Source organism: Oreochromis niloticus, linkage group LG23 (genome assembly GCF_001858045.2).
Source record: "Oreochromis niloticus isolate F11D_XX linkage group LG23, O_niloticus_UMD_NMBU, whole genome shotgun sequence".
Taxonomy (NCBI): Eukaryota; Metazoa; Chordata; class Actinopteri; order Cichliformes; family Cichlidae; genus Oreochromis; species Oreochromis niloticus.
Window position 1 is genome coordinate 925,623 of NC_031986.2, and position 24,923 is coordinate 950,545.

The window sequence follows — 24,923 nt, forward strand, 5'->3', positions numbered from 1 at the left end:
TCTTAATTTGATTTGGCCATATTCAATATCTGAACTGTAAGTACAATGTACATAGCTATACCAGTCAAAAATTCTTTGCTTAATGCACCAGTATCAATTCCTGCTTCTCCGATAAAAGTCACGTGGAGTTTGTTGACAGGGGAACCCCAGATAGCAAGGAAACATTGAAACAATGTTGAGTCAATATCAGGCGACGTCATTGAATCAACGTTGAAGTGTGACGTTGACCTGACGTCACTCTTGCACCCATTTTTAACGTTGAAACAACGTCAGGTTTTGATGTTGAATCAATGTTGAAACCTGACATTGATTCGACGTTATATTTTCTAACACTGTTGACATTGAAACAATGTCAGATTCTGATATTGAAACACTGTTGAGCTATGGTGTTGATTTTCCACCTCTTTCGCACAGTTGCTTTTTATTGAAAAAAAAACAAAAAAACAAAAAAGGTCAATAGACATGTATCATTTGCAAAATACTTTATTAAAAGACAAAGTTTCCTATTTACATTTCTATGTTTCACGTCACTTTTTATTATTTACTCCGGGATGGGGATGGATGATGTGCGTCCTGCGCGCCACCCGTACGATCTGGAGCATATCTGAGCCATTTCTGGACTGCTTGAGCAAAGACCAACTCAGACATAGAGTTCGCCCCTACCTGCTGCGCCAGGCCATCTAAGACAAAAATAGACACACACAAAAAAACAAAGACAAAAAAAAGGGAATTAGAGCACATGAATAAGCTCTTGTTAATTGTCTTCAGCAGGGAGAAAGTATGTAAACTCCTAGGCTGATAAACATGAAAGTCACCAGGCGGAAATCAGCAAACTGCCGCATTTGATTCCCAAAGAGCTATAAGCTGAAAATGTGATATGTCTTAGCATGGTGTGCCGTGTATCCTTTAAAAAAAGAAAAAGAAAACATGGGGTCCTCGGGCTGTACAAAGTGTACAACCCGAGGACAAAACAAGCCGAAGACCAAAGACTCCATCTCCAGATGAACCGGACATGAAAGTCTTGTTATTAAGAAAGACAAAGTAATATAGCAAAAACCAGACATAGGAAATGTGAAACACACCCAGCACATCAATTGATCCCTTTATTGTTCACTTTAGGCTCATAAAACTACAATAAATGTTAAAACTTACCAAATATGCATCTGCACAGCGCTGTCTCTTTAAATGCCCTTTTTTGCTTTGTCTGGTCCTTGGTTTTTTTTGCCCCTGCCCAGTTGAGTACAGAGGCCAGCTCCTTTGTAACGGCATAAACCATTACACGGCGGACTCGCACCTCCAGTGTGGTCCAGCAGCACCAATCAACGCAAAGCGTCTCACCTATAGACACATTTTATGAGATGGAATTAGCGTGTCTCATGTTTTAAATGTGTATGGAAGTGCTTGTGTGTTTACTTCATGTAATTGATGATAGAAACATGTCATTTAGTTTTCCCTAAAGCCTGATTTTCAAGTCATACAAAGAATAAACCAAAGTATTGGCAGTACAATGTATTTCTATTCCCTTTTGTTGGATATTCATTTGTTAGTTCTTGTAACTGCCAAAAGTGTTTACTAGTTTTTGCCTGTCACATATATTTGTGAATATATAAGAATATATATATATTCTTCTGTCGTTGCCACTGAATGAAGCCTCTTTGAACAAGATCATTCCGAGTGATGCAAATCCTAAAGTCTTTGCTGGTATATCACCTGACTTGAAAGCCATTGTAGCACATCTGCTTCACTGAGAAAAAAAAATTGAAAATGATTATTGTTTCTTAAAATGAAAGCAAATGTATTATAAACAAAACCAGATAATCTGAAATGGCAAAGAATATAAATCATACCTGACTAAATCAGTCAAAGGATCTGTTCTGTTGCTTGGCACACTGCACTCAGAGTCAGTACTGACATAAACGTCTGTCATGTGAGTGGAAGTGTCCTCAGGTCTAAAAATTATGAACAATAGCAAAAATATATGTGATGTAACTTATGATGTCCTTTAACCGATTTTACTGGCATTTAAATTGGGTCCTGAGCTTAACAGGTACGGTGATTACATTGTGTGTTTCAAATATACTGTACGCATTAAAATGTGGACCAAGTAAGTATTTACTGTAACTACATACTGAGCTCAAAACTGTAATGCCATAAAAATTTTTCAAAAGGATTCAGATGTAAACATAGGAAAATGTGTTTAATATGTATAAATTTGAAGGAACCTTTCACCACACAGGCTTGCATGCTGGGCAATCTCATTCACTGGAAAGCAGCAAAGACAGATTGGGCATGCTGTCATGTCCTAGAGAAAAAAATATTGTTAAAACATGAAAGAAACAATGATCTGTAAATATGTGGATTGAACATTATCACCTGCTTCATGTCAAGAGGCTCTCTACAAAAGCTTGGTGAATTCATGACAGACAGAAGCTGGACATCAGTCTATGAAGTACAGTTGTAATTACTACAATGCATTGTACATTAACAAAAACAGAATAGTCACACACACAGAAAAAAGCCTTCTATAATTCCGTGCACAAATATCCCAAATATTTATAGACTGTTAATAAGGCAATATTCCACAATATAACATAAATTCACCTCATCTTCCTCTTCTGTTGACTGAGACTTCACACAATTGTTGACATGGAGTGCTAGGATATGCAGAGGCATACTTTCCTTGCACACCTGGCAAGAAGCCTTTGGCATGGTTTGAAATTCAGCTGCATCTGATGGAAGAGGAGTAAGATCAAGGTCCTGCTGCAGCGGAACAACATACAAGAGGGTCTTTCCTGCACTGGAAACATTGCGGATCAGTCTTCCTGTGTAGCCATTTACATCAGGAGGAATTGCTACAAGTTTCCTCCTACCTTGACCACCTAAATACACAGATTGATAGAAAAAACATTGTACAATTTTCAACTTTCACTAGCATCTAAAAACATAATTTCAAAGAGGAAAATTATGCACCTGAGGACTTGTGCAACAACCATCCTTGCACTCCATCCATTTTGGGATATTCTTCAGTGATCATTTTATTAATCTAAAACAGTACATTTGGTAAAACGACATAATTAAGATATATTTTTATCAGTGCTAATATATGACCAAAAAAAAAGAATAACTACTATCATTTGCATGTCTATCATAATGATTTGATATAGAACATGTTTTTTTTTAATGTAAATGCATTTCTCTTATATAAATTTAACTACATTAAATCTGTGAGACATTACCATTGTATGGCTCATATCATCAGTCAAGATGAGGGATCTCTTTCCCAGCCCTGCTTGGCTCCGCTGCAGCTCCTCAGTAGCAGAAGGAGTGTTGGTACAGCCTTTATTCACTAGATATATATATACACTGAAAGGCTTGCTGGATTTAGGCCTCAGCGCACTACTTTGGAGTGGGGAAAAGCGATTTTTCCCCCTTTTTTTGGTAAAAAATCCTGGAAATGACCTACATGTGAGAAGTAGAAATAATTTTCAACATGCAGGGATTTTTTTTTTTTTTTTTTTTTACTAATCCAAATGATTAAAAAGTATAATTGCTCAATACAATTTCTAACCTTGCCATCTCCGTCTGCACTGTATCTTTTGGGGTCTGGGCTTGTCCACCTGAGTGCTCGTGAGAGTGCTCAGCATTTGGTATACATGTGGTATTAGGTTGCTGAAGACTTTGAGCTAACCTGTTGACTATATCTTGTGCCGCTGTTATAGGGCTTTGGAGCGTGATGTCACGGGGGTGGGCGTGGAAAGGATTTTGGCCCGATCCGCCATTTTGGGGGTCTAGCGCAAGTGAAAAGGGAGCAAAGGCACACACAACAGCCATGGTTCGTATTTGCTGTGTGGTTGGCTGCAATGTGTGATCGCACGACCGGCAAGAGAATAAGCTTGAAAAGGGTTTATCTTTTCATTCTTTCCCAACCTGGAAGCAACATGAGGCAGCTCGTGTATCGATGTTACCAAACGAAGGCGTCTAGCCTGGATAGCAGCTGTGAGACGAGCTGATATCCAGCTCTCTTCCATCTCCAAATATCTGTTGGTGCTCCAGACAGTTTCATTCCAGTAAGTTCTAAATCTGTTCATATCACTCTTTATAGCCTTTTCAATGCACTCTGAGGTCATAGCAAATTAGAACAAACATCCTACTGAGTGATTTTGCAGAACTACCTTCTATTTATAGAGTTTCTAATTATTTGGCATTATTGCAGCAAACCAGCCTATGAAATGGATGAAACACATCGTGACTGGGTTCCAGCGCTACATAAGGGACCTGCTTCAAACTTACCACCATGCCAATCAGATTACTTCTTCCATGTGTGGGGTAAAGAGGTGACCCTTCTGGATAAGATGGTGAAGGTTTGCTGCGTTTGGGGAACAGTATTATAGTAAAACCAGGGAAAATAAAACTCACTCCTGTTAAATATTCTTAAGTCTTTTGCTGTATAAATAGTGGTATTTATTTTTCAAAAGATACAGTAAATAATGTTAGTAGTGTGTGATATCATGTAAACACTGTCATGATTTTATGTAAACATTTTGTCATTTATAAACTATAAATGACATGGATTCTACACTGTAACTGATGTGATGTTCTATAAGGTGGTTTTAATAAAAAAAAAAAAAGAGGCAAAACTTAGTTTGTTTCTTTATTCAACTTTTGAACAGTGGTACTCAGTCAGTACATATTCAGTAAATGCAAATTATTTACATGGCAGTGCACTACAGGCATTTAGACCCCTAGATAAAACATTATGGCATTATAGCAGTGACAACTCCTCCACAGTAGCAGGTGGGATTTTTCTTTTTTGAGGACGGCTCCTTTTACCTTTCAATACAGATGGTCTGTTTATGTTTTGATCAAGAGCCTTTTTTTGGGCAGCTGAAGAGGAGAAGTCTATCTTATGGCCAACCTCTGGCTGTATCTTGGTCACATAACCCAGCAAAACCCAGTATGCAGGTTCATCTGTAACAGTCCTTGTGCCACAGATCTACACTGTTGCTTCTACATTAAACAGAAGAGCAGCGACATGGATGCAGGTCTCCACGACTCCGGCCATACAGGTGCAGTGGGCGGCTTCAACCTTCCCTGTGATGCTCACAGTGACCCATGGCTGCAATGCTGGTTCAGTCTTTGAGAGTGCAGTACCTGAAACACACACAGACAAAGTTCATTTAAAGACAAGAACTATGAGCCAAGGCCAACATAAATGTGTTTTATCTACTTTATCATAAATGTAACAGTGTTTAGAAAGTTAGCACATACATGTAATTTTTCATTTCTTTATGTATCCATCTATAGAACGCTGCATTTTATAGTCTAAATCTGCCTGTTCTCTGTCAGAAACCTGCCTGCAGAAAATGAACCTAAAGGATGTAATGCAAGGATGTCATCACTTTAGAGATGGAGAAAGCATAAAGTGACAATTATGAATCACTTAATATGATAAGGAGATTCTGCAGGTCATTAATCAATGTATAAAACTAAAGATGTATTTTTAGTGACACAAGATACAAATAATGAAGCAAGATGTATAATTAGAATTATTTATAATAAATATGAATAAATTATTGCAATTTCTTTAACCATAAAGAATAACTAAATCCTTCAGGACAATGTCACATCAATGCACTGAACTCACTATGTTATCCCTCTAACAGCCTCCACATGTTCTCACTGTAATTTCACCCTCATGAATGAATTTATGCTGCACTAATCTGAATGTTTGCAGGGAAATCAAACGCATTTCACTCGCAGTACTCAAGCTGACTTACCTTTGTTTGAATGACGACTTGTACGCGCTGACTCCACAGATAAGGTACGAAAATATGTCAGGCTACATCAGTAGCGGTTGGTCTTCAGGGTTTCTACTCCACCGCCGTGTTTCATACGGGTCCACATTTCCAATGCACGCGATTTTCTGCAAGTACCGCTGCTTCGCCTCTGGACGCAATCGGTCTCTATACAGTCCATTCTCTTTTGAGCTGCTTTTAAGCATCTTGTAATCATTGTTCCAACACAGTGTGTTTGTTTTGATTCGTAGACCCCGAAAATGGTGCCGCGCTCCCACAATGCATTGCGGCGTGACGTCAACTCCAAAGCCCTATAACACGGGCCTCTAACTCCTAAAAGAGACAGGGGCATCACTGAATTTAGCAAATTTTAGCTGCCAGCTAGCTTGCTACAACGAATAGGCTAATGTTGGCATTTTACCACAACTTCACCAGATTTAGCTGATAAAAACTAAACCTATGTCCAGTCGAGTGAAATAGCAAAGAAAGACGACAGAAAATGATTACTTACCTGCGGTTTAGAGGGTCCACCTGAACTTGGTGCAGCCATTGAAAGAGGCAAAAAGAGAAAAATGGCAGCTCGGTCAGCACGAGCAGCACACTCTATAATGTATGCAAATTCATGCGGGTCGGAATCCCCGCCCCCTCAAGCGCGCCTCCGGACGCCAAAACAGTGCCAGCAGATTGAAACCGAAAAATGGATTGAAGCTGAAAAAAAATGGATTGAAACTGAAAAATAAAAATTGTAAGCGATTTTTTCGGTTTCAATGTTTTTTTCGGTTTCGTTTCAAGGTGGCATCGTTCTGATTCCATACACACACAGATATCCCCCTAAAATAGCTAAAACTAAAAACAAACTAAAAACTACTTCCAAAAACATTCAGCTTTGATATTAATGAGTTTTTTGGGTTCATTGAGAACATGGTTGTTGTTCAATAATAAAATTATTCCTCAAAAATACAACTTGCCTAATAATTCTGCACTCCCTGTATTGTGGGTGCTCCTACTGTGCAAGAAATATAACAAAACAGATAAAAAGCACACAATAAAAGACACACAGTTATATTAGGTACAAAACAAATATACAATATTTGTTATAATCATAATGAAGTTGTAAAATAACAAAGATGTTTGTTATAATACATAACTTGAGGCTTTTTATATACAATGAAAAATATTTGCATGCATAAAAACATTGAAATTTCCTATAAATTATGCCAAACACTGCAATAACAAAAATTAAAAAATGTAATTAAAACTTTACTAGTAGTGTTATTGTCCCAGAGTCGCTCGTGCTGTCCCACCTTTCTCTCCTTTTGTTTTTTCCTTGCTCTCGCTCTTTGTTGTTGTGCCTTCGTGTTGGCTGGTCACCTATCAGCAGTCAGCTGTTCTGACTAACCTGCTGTTCATCGGCCATTAGGTTGTCTACTTAAAGCTGGAACTGTCATGGGGACCTGGAGGCTGGTGCAAGGATTTGGACCAAACGAGAGACAAGGAGGCCAGTTACCAACATGTGATTATCATCTGTTTGCGGAGGGGGGAAAATGGGAGTTCCACGTACAGACTTTTTCAGCCCAAAAACCGGAAGGAGCTCCAGAGATTCCTGGGATTCATCAATTTCTATCTACGGTAAGGGGTACCCCCTTACCAAAGAGATTTTGGTAAGGGGTACCCCCCTCACTCAACTCACCTCCCCCAAACTGGTTTTCCACTGGTCTCCCTCTGCCCAACAGGCTTTGATTGGCTGAAGCAGCATTCTGGTCCAGGTGCACCAGAGTTGACCGTTTGTGGTGGAGGTCGATGCCTTGGATTCAGGCATGGTAGCTATCCTCTCACAACAAGCAGAAGGTAAATTACACCCCTTTGCTTTCTTCTCCCAGCATCTCTCCCAGACAGAATGGAACTATGATGTGGGCGATTAGGAGCTTCTGGCCATAAAGTTGGCTGTGGAGGAGTGGCGTGTTATGGAAATTTTAACAATAACCTGCAACACACCCAGTGAGCTCGATTTGAAGTGGTTTGATTAACACATTGCAATGTGGAGAAAACGTTCAGATCAAACACCAAACAATTTTCTGAGGATGGACACCGCCCTGAACTCTTTTATACCTCCCCAAACAGAGAACATTACACAACTCTCACATGTTGGCCCATCTCACGAGGCGGCTATACCTCCTCCCTCACAGAGAGAATTATGACATTGTTTTCTGCTTAGCCGTCACCTAAGGATTTACATCCCTGATAAGGGAAGGAGTCCCACTATCTGTTTAGCGGCTCCCATTAAAATGGCGTTACTGTGAGAAAGTGAAATTACTATTACTAATGTGATATGATTAAATATGTGATTAATACAACTGAAAAGAAATCTGCTTCCACAGGCGACATTGGCTAGAGGGGAGCACCCGGTGCTGGTCTAGACCGACCAAAGAATTTTGGCATACCTTCAGGCGGCCAAGCGCCTCAACGCCCGGAAAGCCAGGTGGGCCTTATTCTTAACCGGATTTAACCTCACCATAACTTACAGGCTGGGATCGTGGAACTGCCCTCTCTTGCCAGTTTGTACCAGATATGAAAGCTGAAGAAAAGGAGAAGCCCATTCTCCCTCCTACATCCATCATAGGCTTGCTGACATGGGAGATAGAAAGGCTGATCAGGGAAGCCCAACAACAAGAACCTGACCCCGGTTCGGGGCCTACCGGTCAACTGTACGTCCCCACAACAGTTCGAGGAAAAGTCATCCACTGGGCTCACACAGTCAAGTTCAATTATAAACTTCCTCCAATGTCTGTTTTGGTGGCCGTCTCTTGTTAAGGATGTTCAGGAGTATGTCACGGCCTGCCCTGTGTGTGCAAATAATAAGGTACCAAGTTCCCCACCAGGCCTGCTTCAACCACTGCCCATCCCCAAGTGACCATGGTCGCATATCACATTGGATTTTGTCACGGCACTATCTCCATGATCAGATAACACCACCATCCTCACTATCACTATTATTATTATTGTACTATTTTTGTGCAAAGCTAACTGAACCTTGTGCTATATTAATGTAATGATAAAATAATATCAGTAGATTGAGAGCTCCAGCAGACTTTCTTAATGTACTGGCTGATTTATACACAAGTTGTTGTCCTGACTGATTTCTATTCTCTACACTGACAGTATACTCTTTATACTAACTTTATACTAGACAGCCACTGTGCACCAGTCACACACACTGTTCTTTACTTAAAATCCATCACAGTACAGCAAACTAACCTCTTTATCCTGCACTAACCTGCAGAATATTTTCATGCAACCTTTAAAAAACACAGTTAGTCTACCTTAGTTTGTTTTGTAACATGTTTCAAAATATGAAAAAACACATGTACAGACTCAATGCCTGATTTACAATAGAATAGAAAAGCCATTTATTGTCTTAAATATACAACGAAATTATGGAAATTATTATTTAATAACACAAGGACATACATGTAAGCTTAAAATTTTAAGCTTATCAAATTCCACTGAATAGTGCTGATCTTAAAATATGACTTTGTTCCTTACCTTCTTCCTCTCCTGTCCTGTCTTTCTTATCTTTCTCCATCTCTGAGTGAAGTTAGCTCTCATTCTCTCCCTGTGTAATACAGGACCTTTAGCTAGAAACACACTGTGTGACAAACTGCGTACAAACTATTTGTTTTCTGATGTTGTTGAGCAGATAGAAATGCTGCATTTAGAATTAGCTGCCACTTAAAAAACATCACTCCTGTTATGTTCGCTGCTCCTGGGGCAGAAATTGGGGCAGCATTCTTCATTTCTAACCTTCCATTGTGTATCCTTTGCCTCTGCCGCTACTCATTTCTGCTTCTTGATTTCCAAAGACAAGCACTCAAGCTGGACAAGTACTTGTTTGACGGTGTCAATGGAAAATTGTACTTAGTAGTCAGTATAAGCTTTTAATGATATGTTTAAATATGATAGAATACTGCATAATAACCTTTTTGATGACTTAGACTGTTGTTACTTGTTCTCTTTTATCAGTTCTCACAGCAATAGTACAGAGCTGAACAAGCAGTTCTGACTCCCTACAAGGAAAAGGAGCTGCTTCACACACACACACACACACACACACACACACACACACACACACACATTCACATACGCACATGCTCACGTATCAACATTCCACTAAACAAATGTACGCATTATTGTATTATTTTTCTTGTGTATAAATAAAGACAAGTGCAAGAACAGAGCGCACATCACAGGTCCCCACTCTGGTGTGAGCGTTCTGTGATCGCCCTTGCAAGTAAAAACTGCAGTGTGTGTGTCTTCACTCTTAGACTCTCAGCTGAAGAAGTGTCTTTTAGAATAAATCTCTTGACAGAAGGGTTGTCAGAAGGAAGCCTCTTGTCTCTAAAAATGACATGACAGCAAAGCTTAGGATTTAAAACTTGCATTTAAATAAATCACAAGACTTACTGAGCAAATGTCCTTTGGACAGATGAGACCAAAGTGAAGATGTCTGGGCTGCTGTTACGGCTGTGGCCATAAGAACTCTGTGTGGGCTGTTTTGTTATCTGTCCCTTTACTGTGCTTAAGACTCTTTGCAGGTCCCTCCCCTAATGAAGAGTAGTGAGCAGCTGATTGGACCATGGAACATGTGACTGCATTCAAAAAGCCGCTCTGACAGCTGCCGCGAGAGAGAGAGAAGCAAGCGAGCGGTTTGACAGCAGACGCGGACCTGGCCCTGGTTTCCAACCTATACTTTTCTGTGTATTTGTGTGAGCGTGCTCTGTGAGAGCCGCCACTGGTGTTCCAACTTAGGGCTTAGGCACGCATAGGCTGAAGCGGAAGGGGTGAGCCGCCTTTTTCTTTTGAACAGTTTTCTTTTCGGAGCTAGGGAGCGACGGTTAGGATTGTTATTTGTTTGTTTCGTTTCTTTCTTAGGGTTTAGTTAGTTTTCTCTGGTGGGTCTTAGTTGGTTTTGTTTATTATTTTGGCCTGGGTTCACCCTGGAGCTATGCTTCCTGACCTTCAATAAAATCACCTTTGTTTTACTCACAACCGGTTTCGGATGTTTGGCTTGGGAATCAGGGCGGGTACTTGTCTCTCTCTCCTCCAACCTTATGTACATCTCTACACGCCTAGACTAGGGGCGTAACAGCTGTAACGTGCAACAACGTGTATGGAGAACACAAAATACAGCATATCAGCACAAACACCTGGTACCTGATGATTTGCTTTGAAGCCACAGAACCTGGGCACCTTGCATTCATTGAGTTGACTATAAACTCTGCTGTATAGTGAAGAATTCTAGAGTCAGGTGTAAGGATATCTTTCCAAGAGCTAAATCCTGGCCAAAACTGTGCCATTTAACAGGCAGTGATCTAAGGATTGCAGAAAATCTACAGAATGGTTGAAAAAGAAAAAGATCGAGTTGTTACAATGAGTAATAGCTCATGTTTTTAGTTAATCTAATGTTGCATTTAAAGGATTGTAAATGCTAAGGACACCGAAGAACTGAAAGAGCGTGTTTTTTCTTTTTACCATGACTGTACTAACTGGCCAGGACTCATTTGAATATAATGAGTACCAATTAGTATACATTTTTGAATGGATAAGTTAGTGATTCAGTTAGTGGCTCAGAATCATCAGCATCTTGTCAGGTAAAGCAGTATATAAAGTCCACCCAAGAATGCTGAACAGATGGAGGTGTAGGGGCACTATTTCAAGATTTATGTTGCCCTTAATTTGGGCATAGGTAACAAAACAACTCGACCAGTCCAAAGTACAGTGTAGACAGCACAAGAGCTTGATTACAGTACAGTAGCTTCTTTCTTTTGGCTGCTTCCTTATGTACTGTTGAGTTGAAAATTTAAGAGATAGTTCAACCACCACTCAGGTTAGAAGGAAGTTGATTTCTGCATCCAGATACCAATTAAAATCAAAAACACAAAAATCACAGGAGAAGAGCAGAGCTCTATGTCAGTTATTTTATTGAACAATCACGTTCAGCAAAACAAAGGAAAAAGCAAAAGCTCCCCCAGGGCGTTCGCCGTGAGCACATGCAGATTAGAAACTAACACAAAACAAACAACAGCAGACACAAGCTACCCAATGCAAATCCAACTCGTGTTATATAGGGACAGTGATCCCCCCTCCTGCCATTGGGTATAACCTTCATCCTTTGTTCTTTCTTTTCATCTTCCACCTATAATACATACTTTCTGACCCTACCCCATAACTTCTCGAGAACCAGTCTTACATCCATCACTGAATCGAGTCCCTTTGTCAGTTTTATGGCCAAAGTGAGTCAGAAAGTCTGCAAAGCGGCAATTAACAGTTAATCAATTTGACAATTTTGTTGGGTGCGCATGCCAGACATAAACGACTATCTATGCTAAGTAAGGGTTTTTCTCTCCTTCAGGTGATTGAGGCATGGACCAGAATCTCAGGGGCATGCCCAGCAGGGCCAGGTTTGTTTACTATACAGGCATTGAAAGGGCTGTACTCACCGTGGGATGGTACAGATAAACAAAGATGAACGCTGAGAAAGGATCCTATGTGCATACTTTAGCAGTGGCAAGCTGCATTAACCCTATGTTGGACTAGTCACCGTTGGCTATAACACAATCAAAAGTTACTTATTGATCTTAATTACTACAATTTCAAACAGTATTGATCAACATGTGTTCCTACAACAAGTGGCTCAAACCTTTTCATAAATATGATGCTAGATATATTTGACCTAAATATGTGGGCCGTGTGATTTGAACATTCAGGTTAAATGCTTAACACAGTGACTCCACTTTATAAAATACTCCATTGTGAGTGGGCATAGCATATATGAGTATATATGATTACACAGAATTTACGTGAGTAAATATGATTACATGTCTAGTGTATACAGGTATATATGTCATAATAAAATCCACAACAGTACAAGGGGTCCCACAGCAGATCCACAGGATTGATTTGGCAGATTTTTTTTCTTCTACTCCTCTTCCTCTTCCTTTATATGTCCTCCTGGCCTTTAATCAGGTATGTTCAAGTTAGGCGAATGTATAACCACTAAACTATGAAGACACTGAAAAATGACAACCCATGAACACGTGAACACTAGTCTGATAGTTGGTATGATGTGAGCTGAGAGCAAACTGGCTGGCTGAACAGGTGATATTAGAGATTGCCAGGAATGCTGTTTGTTTTCATTAGTTAGAAAAGAGGTCTTTAGGATCCTGCTAGTCCCTGCTAGAAAATACCACTAAATCATATTTGAATAGGCATGCCTTTACAAATTTCGAGAGTGCCTGCTTCAGTATCTGCTTTTTCTCAATAGCGAAGGGCTACAAAATTGCTTATGAAAGACAGAGAAAAGAAGATGAGGAAAAAAAAACACTGTCCAACACTGTCAGCACAGTGCATCACCATACAAAATGTAACAACTATAGCTGAATTTGACTTAATACGTATCTCACAACACAGCAAAGGTAGAAAAAAAAAGCCAAAGAAAAATGATCACTGGACATTCAGAGAAAGAACTGTGTAAAAAACAAAAACAACAAAAACAGTGAGCAAGAAAACAGTATGAAGTATCGGAGCTGGAGTGGAAGTCATTTTCAGCCTGTGGGTCTCAACACATCAAAATTGCATTTTAAGAGGGAATGCAGAGGAGAGAGAACAAATGTATCAACACTTTCTACCAAATGTTCAAAAGCAATAGCAGTCACAGTATTTATGTGGGTGTTTGATAGTAAACAGAAGAACACAAGCAGCACGTCCCAGTTACATTTGCTTTGCCTCTGATCTGCACATGGTATGTTTTCCTACATAACTTCACTTCATAATGGAAGTCTGATTTTGCTAGATCTGGGGGGAAACACATTTTAAAGTAAAAAACACCAAAAACCACAAAACTAAAAATCCTATATAATTGAATTAAAATGAAAGCAGAACATTATGGTTTGGTAACTTATGAAAATTAATTTTACTTATTTTTTCCAAGAGTCCTTGCTTTATACCCAACCCAAACACACATTTTTGGACCCAAATTGGCCAGAACCTTTCTTTTTTTTATCCTAACATATATACCAAGTCTTTAAGTGATGACGTATGAACCCTTCTTCCGGGCCCAAACTACTCTGTGTTCACTAAGGCTGTTGTGTTTTTAACATGTTTTAATGTTTTGTATCTTGTTCTATTTAATCTCAACAAGCCCCTAAAAACAGTCAGTGATCACTGTCGGCCTCTCTCGGTTTTTATTACCACTGTTCATTTTAAAGCTCAGTTTTTAAACCCTTACACTGTAACTACAGCCCAGCCCATGCAGCAGTACATTAATGACTAACCTCGTATTGTGGATGGATTATCTCAGTTGTTCTCCTGACTGAAGTTTGGTCCGTTTACAACATCCTGCCATGCGATTGCATTTGTCCCTAACCCTCACGTTAACTTTTATTGAGTGGAAAAACAAACAGGCACACACAGACACAAACATGCATTCCCACCCTCATGCACACATATGCAAATACTCAGCACTCGCCCAACATGGAAACACACAGTACTGAGCACATTACACACACTCACACTCCTCAAACATACTCTACAGCACCCCTTGAAGGGGAATCTGCCCCCAGACTCAGGAGATGGTCCCCTTTACTCTGAGGTGGAAACAAGCAGACCCACAGCAGCAGGGAGGCCCACCAGCCCAGACCCTACCACATGGCCAGCTCTTCCTCCTGGCCCCCTGCCCCAGAGAGCGAACAGAGAACGGAGGTGTAAGAGCCTCCTCCATGCCTCACTCTGTCCACTAATATGTGGTGTTGATGCGTGCTGTTCTAAAGTGCAAAACAGGGTGAGGGGCATAGTGCCAATGACCTTCTGTCAGACAACGGCTGGTGCTAGCCTGCCCCTTCTCAAGAACGCTACATGTATTTAAAATTGAGGAGTGGCCATAAACACCAGAGGTGAGGTTGAATAAACAGACTGTCCTCCAGACGCCATTCAGTGTTCCCACCCCCAAAGCCCTGTATGCATGTGTCATAGAGCGTAAGTAAAAATGTAAAAATGAATGTAATGAGTAATGTGTGATATTAGTTACTTTAACAAACAGAGTGCTCATTTTGAGACTGACTGAATGGCTAATTACATTTTGAACTGGCTACAGTTTTATCCCACACAAGCCAAAATTCAGGACATGATCAAAAAAGCCATTTTAGGAAAAATCCAGACATATGTGATGATGGAGTTTTAAATCATATCATATCAATTTTATTTGAATAGCACATTTAGAGACCAAAGTACACCAAAGTGCTTTCCAGTAAAACCATGATACAGATAAAATCACAATATAAAATATAAATTACAGATATAAAATAATTACATAATATAAATGCAGAGCCAGATGAAAATCACACTAATTAGCCTTAAACGCCAGGTTAAACAAGTACGTTTTTAGATGTGATTTAAAAGATTGAATAGAATCTGATGCGCAAATGTCAAGAGGAAGATTTGACAACTTGTTGCATTAAAGGAACATTGGGGGTTGATACAGTGCTAGTGTGGCTAGGTGTGAATATGTGTTTTTTAGAAGTATCACAGTTTATTTCTAAAGGAATACATGTTATTTGTGACACTCTGTTTGAAACTATTAGCCTCTGTGTGTTTCTGTCACGGCTGCCGAGGCGAGCCGTGTGGTGTTGGTGGGAGAAAGGACCCAAAATGCAAGCAGTGGATGATAATGCTAGTGACGTTTATTTACAAAGTGGAGTGGTGGCAAAACAGGAGGACAATAACTACAGAAACCTAAACTGGGAAAACTAAATAACAAACCTGAGAAGATACCAAAAGGGGTGAGAGGCAGAGAGACGCAGACGAGGAACATGACACCGAGGAACACAGACGAACCGGCAACAGGCAGGAGAACACACAGGGCTTAAATACACACACCAGTAATCAGGGAATGAGAAACAGGAGGGCAACACAGCTGGGAGAAATCAGAGCTGACGGGACAGGGGAAACGTAAACTGAACACACTCACAACAGACGGAGACCTTCATAATAAAACAGGAAACTTAGACACAGAACCAGACAAGACACTGAACTAAACAGACAGATTCACAAACAGACAGTGTGACACCATGGACAGACGGAGGGAACACAGAGAAGTGGGGGCAGGCAGGCAAAGAACAGAAACCTAACAAATGGCAAATCACAACAGAATACATACTCGGAATGAACAAAAGCATAAGGAAACACAAAACACTGAGTCGGCAGGCTCAGGACCGTGACAGTTTCAAAGCGCTAAAGAAAAGTAAAATGCTCCTAAACTAGTTAAATTAAAAGTAAAATGCTCGTGCTGATGAACGAAGTGTTATGCTCTCAAGGGCCGATGTAAAGTAGTGAGGAAAAATACAGGGTGTCTGATTAGGGTGTTTTTATATAGGTGGGTCTTGTTTCAGTTGACCTCTGAGATGTAGAGATAAAAAAGGGTAGGATGTAAAGAAGAAAGGTGAAAAACCTTTGGTGGCTCTGTTGGACCTGGTTTCAGTTGACCTCTGACATGATAAGATAAAGGACACTGTTTGTGATGAAAACTATGGAAGTACAGTTGAGATGCTCTTGATAAGGATGACCTCTTCTGCTGACTGTAGGGGTCTAACTGTAACCCCCCTCTGTCTAACTGTTGCAGAATTAAGAATCTGAAGTTTTAGAAGTATCAGAGTTTATTTCTAAAGGAATACCTGCTGTTTGTGGTATTCTGTTTGAAACTATTACCCCCTGTGTGTTTCAGAGCACTAAAGAAAAAGCAAAATGCTCCTAAAACAGTTAAATCATCTATGTGTGTTTGTGACTAGTAGATAATTATGGGACTGTCTGCATTAAAGGAACATTGGGGGTTGTTACAGTGATAGTGTGGCTATGTGTGAATATGTGTTTTTTAGAAGGTGAAAAAAACTTTCTGTTTAAAAACTATTTGCTCCTGTGACTGTTCGAAGCACTAAAGAAAAAGCAAAATGCTCCTAAACTAGTTAAATTAAATCATCTATGTCTAAATAACAGAGCTCTGAGACCTATACAATCCTTTAAAACAGCTTAATTAAAACACATAATGGTTTCATTAAATAAAACGCTATTAAACACATGTAAACTCATATGACCCCCGAACTCACAAGCATGTACAAAAGTCCGTTCACGCGCACACGCACTCACATGAACGCGCAGAGGGATAGGGGAGGGGGTGAGGGGATGCGGGTGGGGGAATGCGGAGGGGGGGGGCAAAAAATGCTGTAGGTATATTACTACTGACATCCCTCAAACAATCAAACAGAGGACGTAGTGAAGATGAAACATCCCCAGTCAAGTGGAGGTAGATTTGAATATCATCACCATAGCAATGAAAAGAGACATTATGTTTTTCAAAAACGGAGTCCAAGGGCAACATATACAGGGAGAACAACACAGGACCCAGCACCGAGCCTTGAGGCACACCACAGCGAAAAGGGGCAGAAGAAGAGGAATATTTTCCCATCCTGACAGAGAATGACCTCTCAGAAAAATATGATTTAAACCATGAAAGAACATTTCCTTTAAGGCCAACTACATGTTCTAACCTTGCCAAAAGAATTTTAGGGTCAACTGTATCAAAGGCTGAAGTCAGATCTAATAGAACTAAGACCGCAGAGCGCCCAGAGTCAGCGATTAGAAGGAGGTCATTGAAAACTCTTAGTAGGGCAGTTTCAGTACTGTGACGCGGTTTAAATCCGGACTGGAATTTATAACTGATACTGTTTATCTCTAAATGGGTCTGTAGTTGCTGAAGCACTATTTTCTCTAAAATTTTTGACATAAAAGGGAGTTTAGAAATTGGCCTGTAATTTGCGAGAACATTATGATCAAGGCTGCTTTTCTTAATAACAGGTTGCACAACTGCATGTTTAAAGACAGTTGGAACACAGTGAGATAACAATGATGAGTTCATTAAAAGTAAGATCCAGGACCCAATTGTATTCAAAGCATCCTCAATGATACGAGAGGGAATAATGTCATGCAAAGAATTTGAGCTGCTCAGGTTTTTAATTATTTCCTTTAAAGTTGAGAATGACACAGGTTCAAACTGTTGGAAAGCTGCTGAACATTCGGAAACTGGGGCTTGATTTACTGCCGGAAAATGAGGGGCCCTTAACACTGAGATTTTATCTATAAAATGATTTAGAAATGTTTGCTGAGAGCTGGGAAAGCCTCCCTCGAAACATCACAGCAAGGATTAATCACTGAGTTACAGATTTTAAACAGAACTCGAGGATTGTAACTATTTGCTGCAATGATGTTCGACAAAAAAGAAGCTTTTGCCATTTTGGCAGCCTTCTAAATTTAGATCAGCTCGTATGCAGAATGTCAAGGGACACCTGAAGTTTATCTTTTATCCATCTCCTCTCTGCTCCACGACATTCACGTCTAAGAGTGCATAACTCAACATCAAACATGACCGGGAAATGGTCTTAAATCCCAGCATCATTAATGTCCATGATGTAAATATCCAGTCTATATGACAAAACCAAGTCAAGCGCATGGCCTTTAATGTGGGTTGGTTTTCTTACCCACTGAGTAAGATTAAAAGAGTCAATAAGGGCAAGGAAGTCCTTAGCCAGTAGGTCCGCCTCACAACATATGTGAATGTTAAAATCACCAGAAATAAGAACACGATCATAATTTTAAAAAAGAAATCCTAAAAGATCAGCAAATTCATGGATAAAATCCTTGTTGAGTTTCGGAGGTTGATACACCACTGCACAGAGAGTGTGGGGGGAGCCAGTCAGCTCCCTTAGTTGTACTTTGAAGCTGGAATACAAGGCAGGAGGCAATTGCTGCACTCGGAGTTTACTTCTAAAAACTGAGGCTAGCCCTCCACCCCTGCCCATGGTCCTAGGAGAGTTAAAGAATGCACAATCCAGGGGAAGACGTTCCGAAAATGAAGAGGACTCACCGGGGCGAATCCAGGTCTCCGTTAGGAACAGGAGGTCCAGCCTTGACGAGAGAAAAAAGTTGTTTACAACGAAGGACTTGTTCGCCAGTGACCTAGAGTTTAGCAGAGCCATCTGGAGTCACATTGACGCTACTAGGAGCAGGTCTCAGCCGGCGTAAATTGCTATAATCCACACCTCTTCCAGAGACCCGCTTCCAGTTCCATACAGGTGGGAACTCAACCAGTAAGACTGAGTGAGCTTGCTGTCCAGCATAGCGGATCCATCGATGACTACACAGTCTGAAAGTACACTGGGAGGGCCCACAAGATATCCATGATGGAGTGGTAATTAATAACTTCATGCGCTTTTAGATAGGCCTTAATACGAACACGAATACCACTCCGTTTACCCCGTTTCCTATGTCGTTTCTTGTGTGGTGGAAGAAAAGGCAGGTAGTATGTGCAGGCGGAGGTATGAGACTGGGAAAAATTCCCTAAGTTCCAATATAGATCCGGCTTTTGGTGATTCAAAGGTCGAAGATTTAAAAGAGTTTGTCGATCACAGGCAATTAGAGCAGTAGCATCAGGAAAGCATATAGAAAATAAAAAGGCAAAAAGTAAGCAACACTCAGGAAAACGGAGCCAAAGACGGCCAGCCGTACACACTAGCGCCATTTTGGTTAACTCACTACATCAAAAAAAAAAAAAAAATGAACAGTTTAAAACAGACAAACGCTCCATGTTCCATGGATCCAGTCTTTCACTGTGTCTGTGTGCTGTTTGGTGTAGAGCATCTGCACTTTATGACAACCTTTTCACAAAAAACCGCTGTTGAAACAAGGTTCATAACCACAAAGTATTAGCTAATGCCATTTTAATGCAATTTTTTGTGTTGTCAGGTGCAGCAGTTTAATTTTTTGCTTCCCAGCAGGACAAAGTTATTGAGGACAAAGCACATTTTGCAGTTTCCTGTGGAAGAAAAAGTTAAAAAGTCCATGTAGACACAAATAATGTTTCCTATCTGGGAAAATGGAGAAGCAAGGAGCTTTATCACTTCCACCAAGTGCTTGTCATAGATAGTGCCTATCTAAAGGGCTACTTTGCACTGACATGATGTGCAGTGCAGCAGATAACAGACAGTCAGCTATGGGGCTATGGCAGCACTCCAGAAGACATATCCAAGTCCAAGCCTGGTCCTTTGCTCTCTTGTTGTGACTTTTTTTTGTGAATGAACTGATCAGTTTTAAAACAAGATCTTGAAATTATGTGAAACCTCGAATTTCTGTGAATGTCACCTCATTATTATTGCTACACCTTTGACTAAAAGCTATCACAGTTGTTTGAAGCACTGTAACAATGTGGGTCAATTCTCCATGCTGTGAAGCAGGTGCTATTGTCTCACACAATTCGTACATGTGTTCAAGATTAAAGATTAAAGATTACCATAGATAAGGTTTCCCCAACCTTGTACTGTTTATAAGGTTGGAAACCTGCAGTCAGCTGAGACTGAAGAAGTCACATGGATGAGTGACAAAACGTTTCTGCCATGACATTCAGATATACAGAATCAATTTTGGGGCATAGATAACGAGTTACTACTACATTTTATTTACTTGAGTGCTGTCTAAGGAGCTTGGAAAGAAAAGTGTCTGGACTTCTTTAAGTGTTCATCCGAGAAGCTTCTTCAGTTCTTAGAGCAATTGGTGGAGAGTCTATGGGAGTGTCCCCCCAAGAGGGTTGATCCTCTACCTAATCACACACGGGTGTAGGTCACATCAACCAAGGTTTTGGGTGAACCCTCTGTGAGAAATAGCCCCACCCTATCATGTGATTTCCTGAGGTCAGATGGCCCAGAATGTGAGTGGGTGTTAAGGCGTTTGGGAAGGGTCTAAAACTGGATTATAGATGGCAGACAGTTGGTGTTTTCAGCCACGCCCTCTGTTCAAAGATGGTCGTTCACAGTGGACATAAATGGCTTCTTTCATTCCTCTTTCAAACCATCTTTGTCCAAAATGTGAACATTGGCATCCTTGAAAGAGTGACCTTTGACCTTTAGATGCAGATGGACAGCCGAGTCTTGTCCTGTGGAGGTGGCTCTTCTATGTTGTGCCATGCGTTTATGAAGTGGCTGTTTGGTCTCTCCAATGCAGAGGTCTGAGCACTCCTCATTACACTGTACAGCATACACCACGTTGTTGAGTTTTCTTTGACACTCCCATAGGGTTTAAAATCAGGGACTTTCCACCAGTTGCACTTAGAACTGTAGAAGCTTCTCGGATGAAATGTCTTCAAGGAAACTTAAAGAAGTCCAGACGCTTTTCTTTCCAAGCTCCTTAGACTATGATGACCTTGATGACTGAGAACCTTCACAGACACTTCAGTACTGTGGCTTGTATATCTACAATGACCACTGTGCAGAAAGAATTATGGCAATTTTTCCAAGTAAAAATAATTCTTAAGGTGCTATTGACATGAAATTCTAACCAGATTTTAATAACAACCCATCCAATCCATGCATGCAAAGATGACCATAAATTATGTATAATAATGTGAAATGACACAGGGAAAGTTGGACATGCTTACTGAAATTCATTTAATACTTAATAAATACTTAAAGAATATCTTGGTGCATTTTTTCATTCATCCTTCCTTCAATTATATGAAGCGTGCCATATGCTGTAAAACAGCCCCACACCACGATATTAGCACTTCACTGTTGGTATGAGTTTTCGGGGCGCAGTGCCTTTTAACTTCCACACATAGACTGCATTATGGCCAGGGGTGCATATAAGTGGTCCGCAGGTGCGCATTCGCTGTCACAATAAAAGACGCGCACCAGATAAGAAGTTGCAACACGCGTTTGCGTACATAAGATTTTCTGGAGGAGGACAGACATTTGTTTAGAACTCTTAAAGATGTCGAAGAAGCTCCTTTAAGCAATTACTTTGCTGTTCCTCCACCTCCAAAGAAATGTCAGAAGGAGTCCGAACCGCAAAAGAAGTGCGCATTCTCAGAAAATTGGTTGCAGGAGGTGAGCTGGCTTCAAACAAATGATGAACACACAGAGATGTGGTGCAGAATATGCTGTGAAAATCCCACTCAAGTGGACAAAAACAGTGCCTTTTATATGTAAGCAAACGCGCATTGCAACTTCTTATCTGGTGCGCGTCTTTTATTTTGACAGCGAATGCGCACCTGCAGATCTCAGTATTACACAGGCTTGTCTAAATGTTGTTCAGCAGACATTAAAAGCACTTCAACATGCTTTTGCTTCAGGAATGAAGTCCTGTGTGCTGGGTGTGTATATAGGCCATGACAGCTGAGTGCATTATGTCGTGATTTTTTACGCCACCACCTTTATTCATGTCTTGAATACTTTTTCTCTGTGTCATTTTTCATTAACATACATAACATAATTTCAGTGTTTTGATTTCTTTGCATAGATGGATTATTATAAAATAATTGGTGATGTGTTCAGTACTTCTTTTACCAGTTGTACAGTGGCGTGCAAAAGTATTCGCCCCCCTTGAACTTTTCCACATTTTGTCACATTACAGCCACAAACATGAATCAGTGTTATTGGAATTCCAGGTGAAAGACCAATACAAAGTGGTGTACACGTGAGAAGTGGAATGAAAATCATACATGATTCCAAACATTTTTTACAAATAAATAACTGCAAAGTGGGGTGTGCGTAATTATTCAGCCCCCTGAGTCAATACTTTGTAGAACCACCTTTTGCTGCAATTACAGCTGCCAGTCTTTTAGGGTATGTCTCTACCAGCTTTGCACATCTACAGACTGAAATCTTTGCCCATTCTTCTTTGCAAAACAGCTCCAGCTCAGTCAGATTAGATGGGCAGCGTTTGTGAACAGCAGTTTTCAGATCTTGCCACAGATTCTGGATTGGATTTAGATCTGGACTTTGACTGGGCCATTCTAACACATGGATATGTTTTGTTTTAAACCGTTCCATTGTTGCCCTGGCTTTATGTTTAGGGTGGTTGTCCTGCTGGAAGGTGAACCTCCGCCCCAGTCTCAAGTCTTTTGTAGACTCCAAGAGGTTTTCTTCCAAGATTGCCCTGTATTTGGCTCCATCCATCTTCCCATCAACTCTGACCAGCTTCCCTGTCCCTGCTGAAGAGAAGCACCCCCAGAGCATGATGCTGCCACCACCATATTTGACAGTGGGGATGGTGTGTTCAGAGTGATGTGCAGTGTTAGTTTTCCGCCACACATAGCGTTTTGCATTTTGGTCTCATCTGACCAGAGCACCTTCTTCCACATGTTTGCTGTGTCCCCCACATGGCTTGTGGCAAACTGCAAACGGGACTTCTTATGGTTTTCTGTTAACAATGGCTTTCTTCTTGCCACTCTTCCATAAAGGCCAACTTTGTGCAGTGCACGACTAATAGTTGTCCTATGGACAGATTCCCCACCTGAGCTGTAGATCTCTGCAGCTCGTCCAGAGTCACCATGGGCCTCTTGGCTGCATTTCTGATCAGCGCTCTCCTTGTTCGGCCTGTGAGTTTAGGTGGACGGCCTTGTCTTGGTAGGTTTACAGTTGTGCCATACTCCTTCCATTTCTGAATGATGGCTTGAACAGTGCTCCGTGGGATGTTCAAGGCTTGGGAAATCTTTTTGTAGCCTAAACCTGCTTTAAATTTCTCAATAACTTTATCCCTGACCTGTCTGGTGTGTTCTTTGGACTTCATGGTGTTGTTGCTCCCAACATTCTCTTAGACAACCTCTGAGGCCATCACAGAGCAGCTGTATTTGTACTGACATTAGATTACACACAGGTGCACTCTATTTAGTCATTAGCACTCATCAGGCAATGTCTATGGGCACCTGACTGCACTCAGACCAAAGGGGGCTGAATAATTACGCACACCCCACTTTGCAGTTATTTATTTGTAAAAAATGTTGAATGTTTGTAAAAATGGTGATGATGAGGCAGTCGCTCCATATATCGGTTGTTAAGCTTAACATGGGAACGCTTTACAAACATTCAGAGATGAACTTACACACTTGCTTTACTTCTCTCTGGGATAACTTCCTCGGTGATGAAATGCTGGTTTGGTAGCGAGGCTACAAATACACACAGCTGCTCTATCAGGTGAGCACACTGCTCCGATGTGCAACGGTTATGAGCCGAGTTACGCCGTGTCGCAAGTTTTGTGAGGTGCTTTTTTGATATTTAATGGATCGGATTACATTTTTTTATTTCTGGCCGATATCCGATCCAGTAATTTAGGTCAGTATCGGACCGATACCGATACGTAATATCGGATCGGTCCATCTCTACTAAAAACTGGTAATTCTCTCCTACCTGTCAGCACATGGAGTTTTTCCGCCTATAACTAAATAAATAAATACTGCAGGTTGGACACTTATTTGCGGGACATGTACCAGTTGCTGGATTTGGAGTCTCCCATTCACAGAGCCAAATTTTTGAACCAGAGTATTAAAATAAATCACAAAGGCGATAGACTAAGATTAGCGGCAGACAAAGCTATCACTGTTAATTTATTTGGAAAATGTAAATGGAGAGAATTAATAATAGTTGGCACACTTGGATTGCCCATACATGAACGATAAATGCAAGTGCATTTTGACCTCAGGACTTCCAGGCTATACTGCTATGGCGTTCCATGTATGCCTTGCCTGCTAGCATCTTGCACCCTGCTGTTATGTGCTGGATTGTCTCAGGGGCATCTTTACACAGCCTGCACCTGGGGTCTCACCTGGTGTGGTAGAGCCTGGCCTCTGTGTGTTGGAATTGATATTTTTGATATAGTCATTTGTGTTTAGGAACATATAATCATTTATGCTTAGAAATATATAATCATTTGTATGCTGATAAAGTATCCTTATTAGGTCTGATAAAAGTCTGCGTGCACTTGTGTATCATTAGATGAGCGGAAGCAGCCTTGACATTATAATTTCCATTATAGATTTAGAAACCAGACTTCTGCTTTTCTGCATACCTCATACACACAATTTAAGTTCATTGAAAGGTCGTATGTGTATGTATGGTATAGCTGGAAACACACACACACATACACATGGACAGGCACATACATTGCTCACACACACATGCTTGCCTTAAAACTGTCACGTGGTTAACTGAATTATGTGTAACCTCTGTTGTCAATAAAAGAGTGAGGCGGACGCAGAGG

General features: G+C 40.6%; 2 protein-coding genes across 7 annotated transcripts in view; both read right to left on the bottom strand.

The window, feature by feature from the left end:
- The window catches only part of LOC100695424 (uncharacterized), a 48,877-nt gene that overhangs the window by 2,931 nt on the left and 21,023 nt on the right, over positions 1 to 24,923 (bottom strand). The window contains exon 1 of one of the 5 annotated variants that reach the window (XM_025903195.1): positions 10,257 to 13,857. The exons of 2 other annotated variants lie outside the window; for them this stretch is intronic. In XM_025903195.1, coding sequence (XP_025758980.1) covers positions 10,257 to 10,326 — 70 coding nt within the window. In that variant the 5' untranslated portion in view covers positions 10,327 to 13,857. Of the gene's footprint in view, positions 1 to 61; positions 211 to 10,256; positions 13,858 to 24,923 lie in introns of those variants that run through there. 2 more of the 5 variants (XM_025903194.1, XM_025903193.1) reach the window with 2 other exon arrangements.
- LOC109194416 (uncharacterized) lies at positions 1,304 to 4,175 on the bottom strand. 2 transcript variants are annotated; one of them, XR_003216433.1, is made up of 8 exons: positions 3,569 to 4,175; positions 3,237 to 3,459; positions 2,971 to 3,043; positions 2,602 to 2,879; positions 2,374 to 2,442; positions 2,223 to 2,302; positions 1,711 to 1,949; positions 1,304 to 1,338 (listed from the first exon to the last, which is right to left on the bottom strand). XR_003216433.1 is itself a non-coding variant. In XM_019352232.2 (8 exons), the coding sequence occupies exons 1-8, from the start codon at positions 3,829 to 3,831 to the stop codon at positions 1,687 to 1,689; spliced, it is 1,146 nt and encodes a 381-aa protein (XP_019207777.1). In that variant the 5' UTR covers positions 3,832 to 4,175; the 3' UTR covers positions 1,565 to 1,686. The 2 variants fall into 2 exon arrangements, 1 of the variants encoding a protein (XP_019207777.1); XM_019352232.2 differs by lacking the exon at positions 1,304 to 1,338 and having other exon boundaries at positions 1,565 to 1,744; positions 1,848 to 1,949.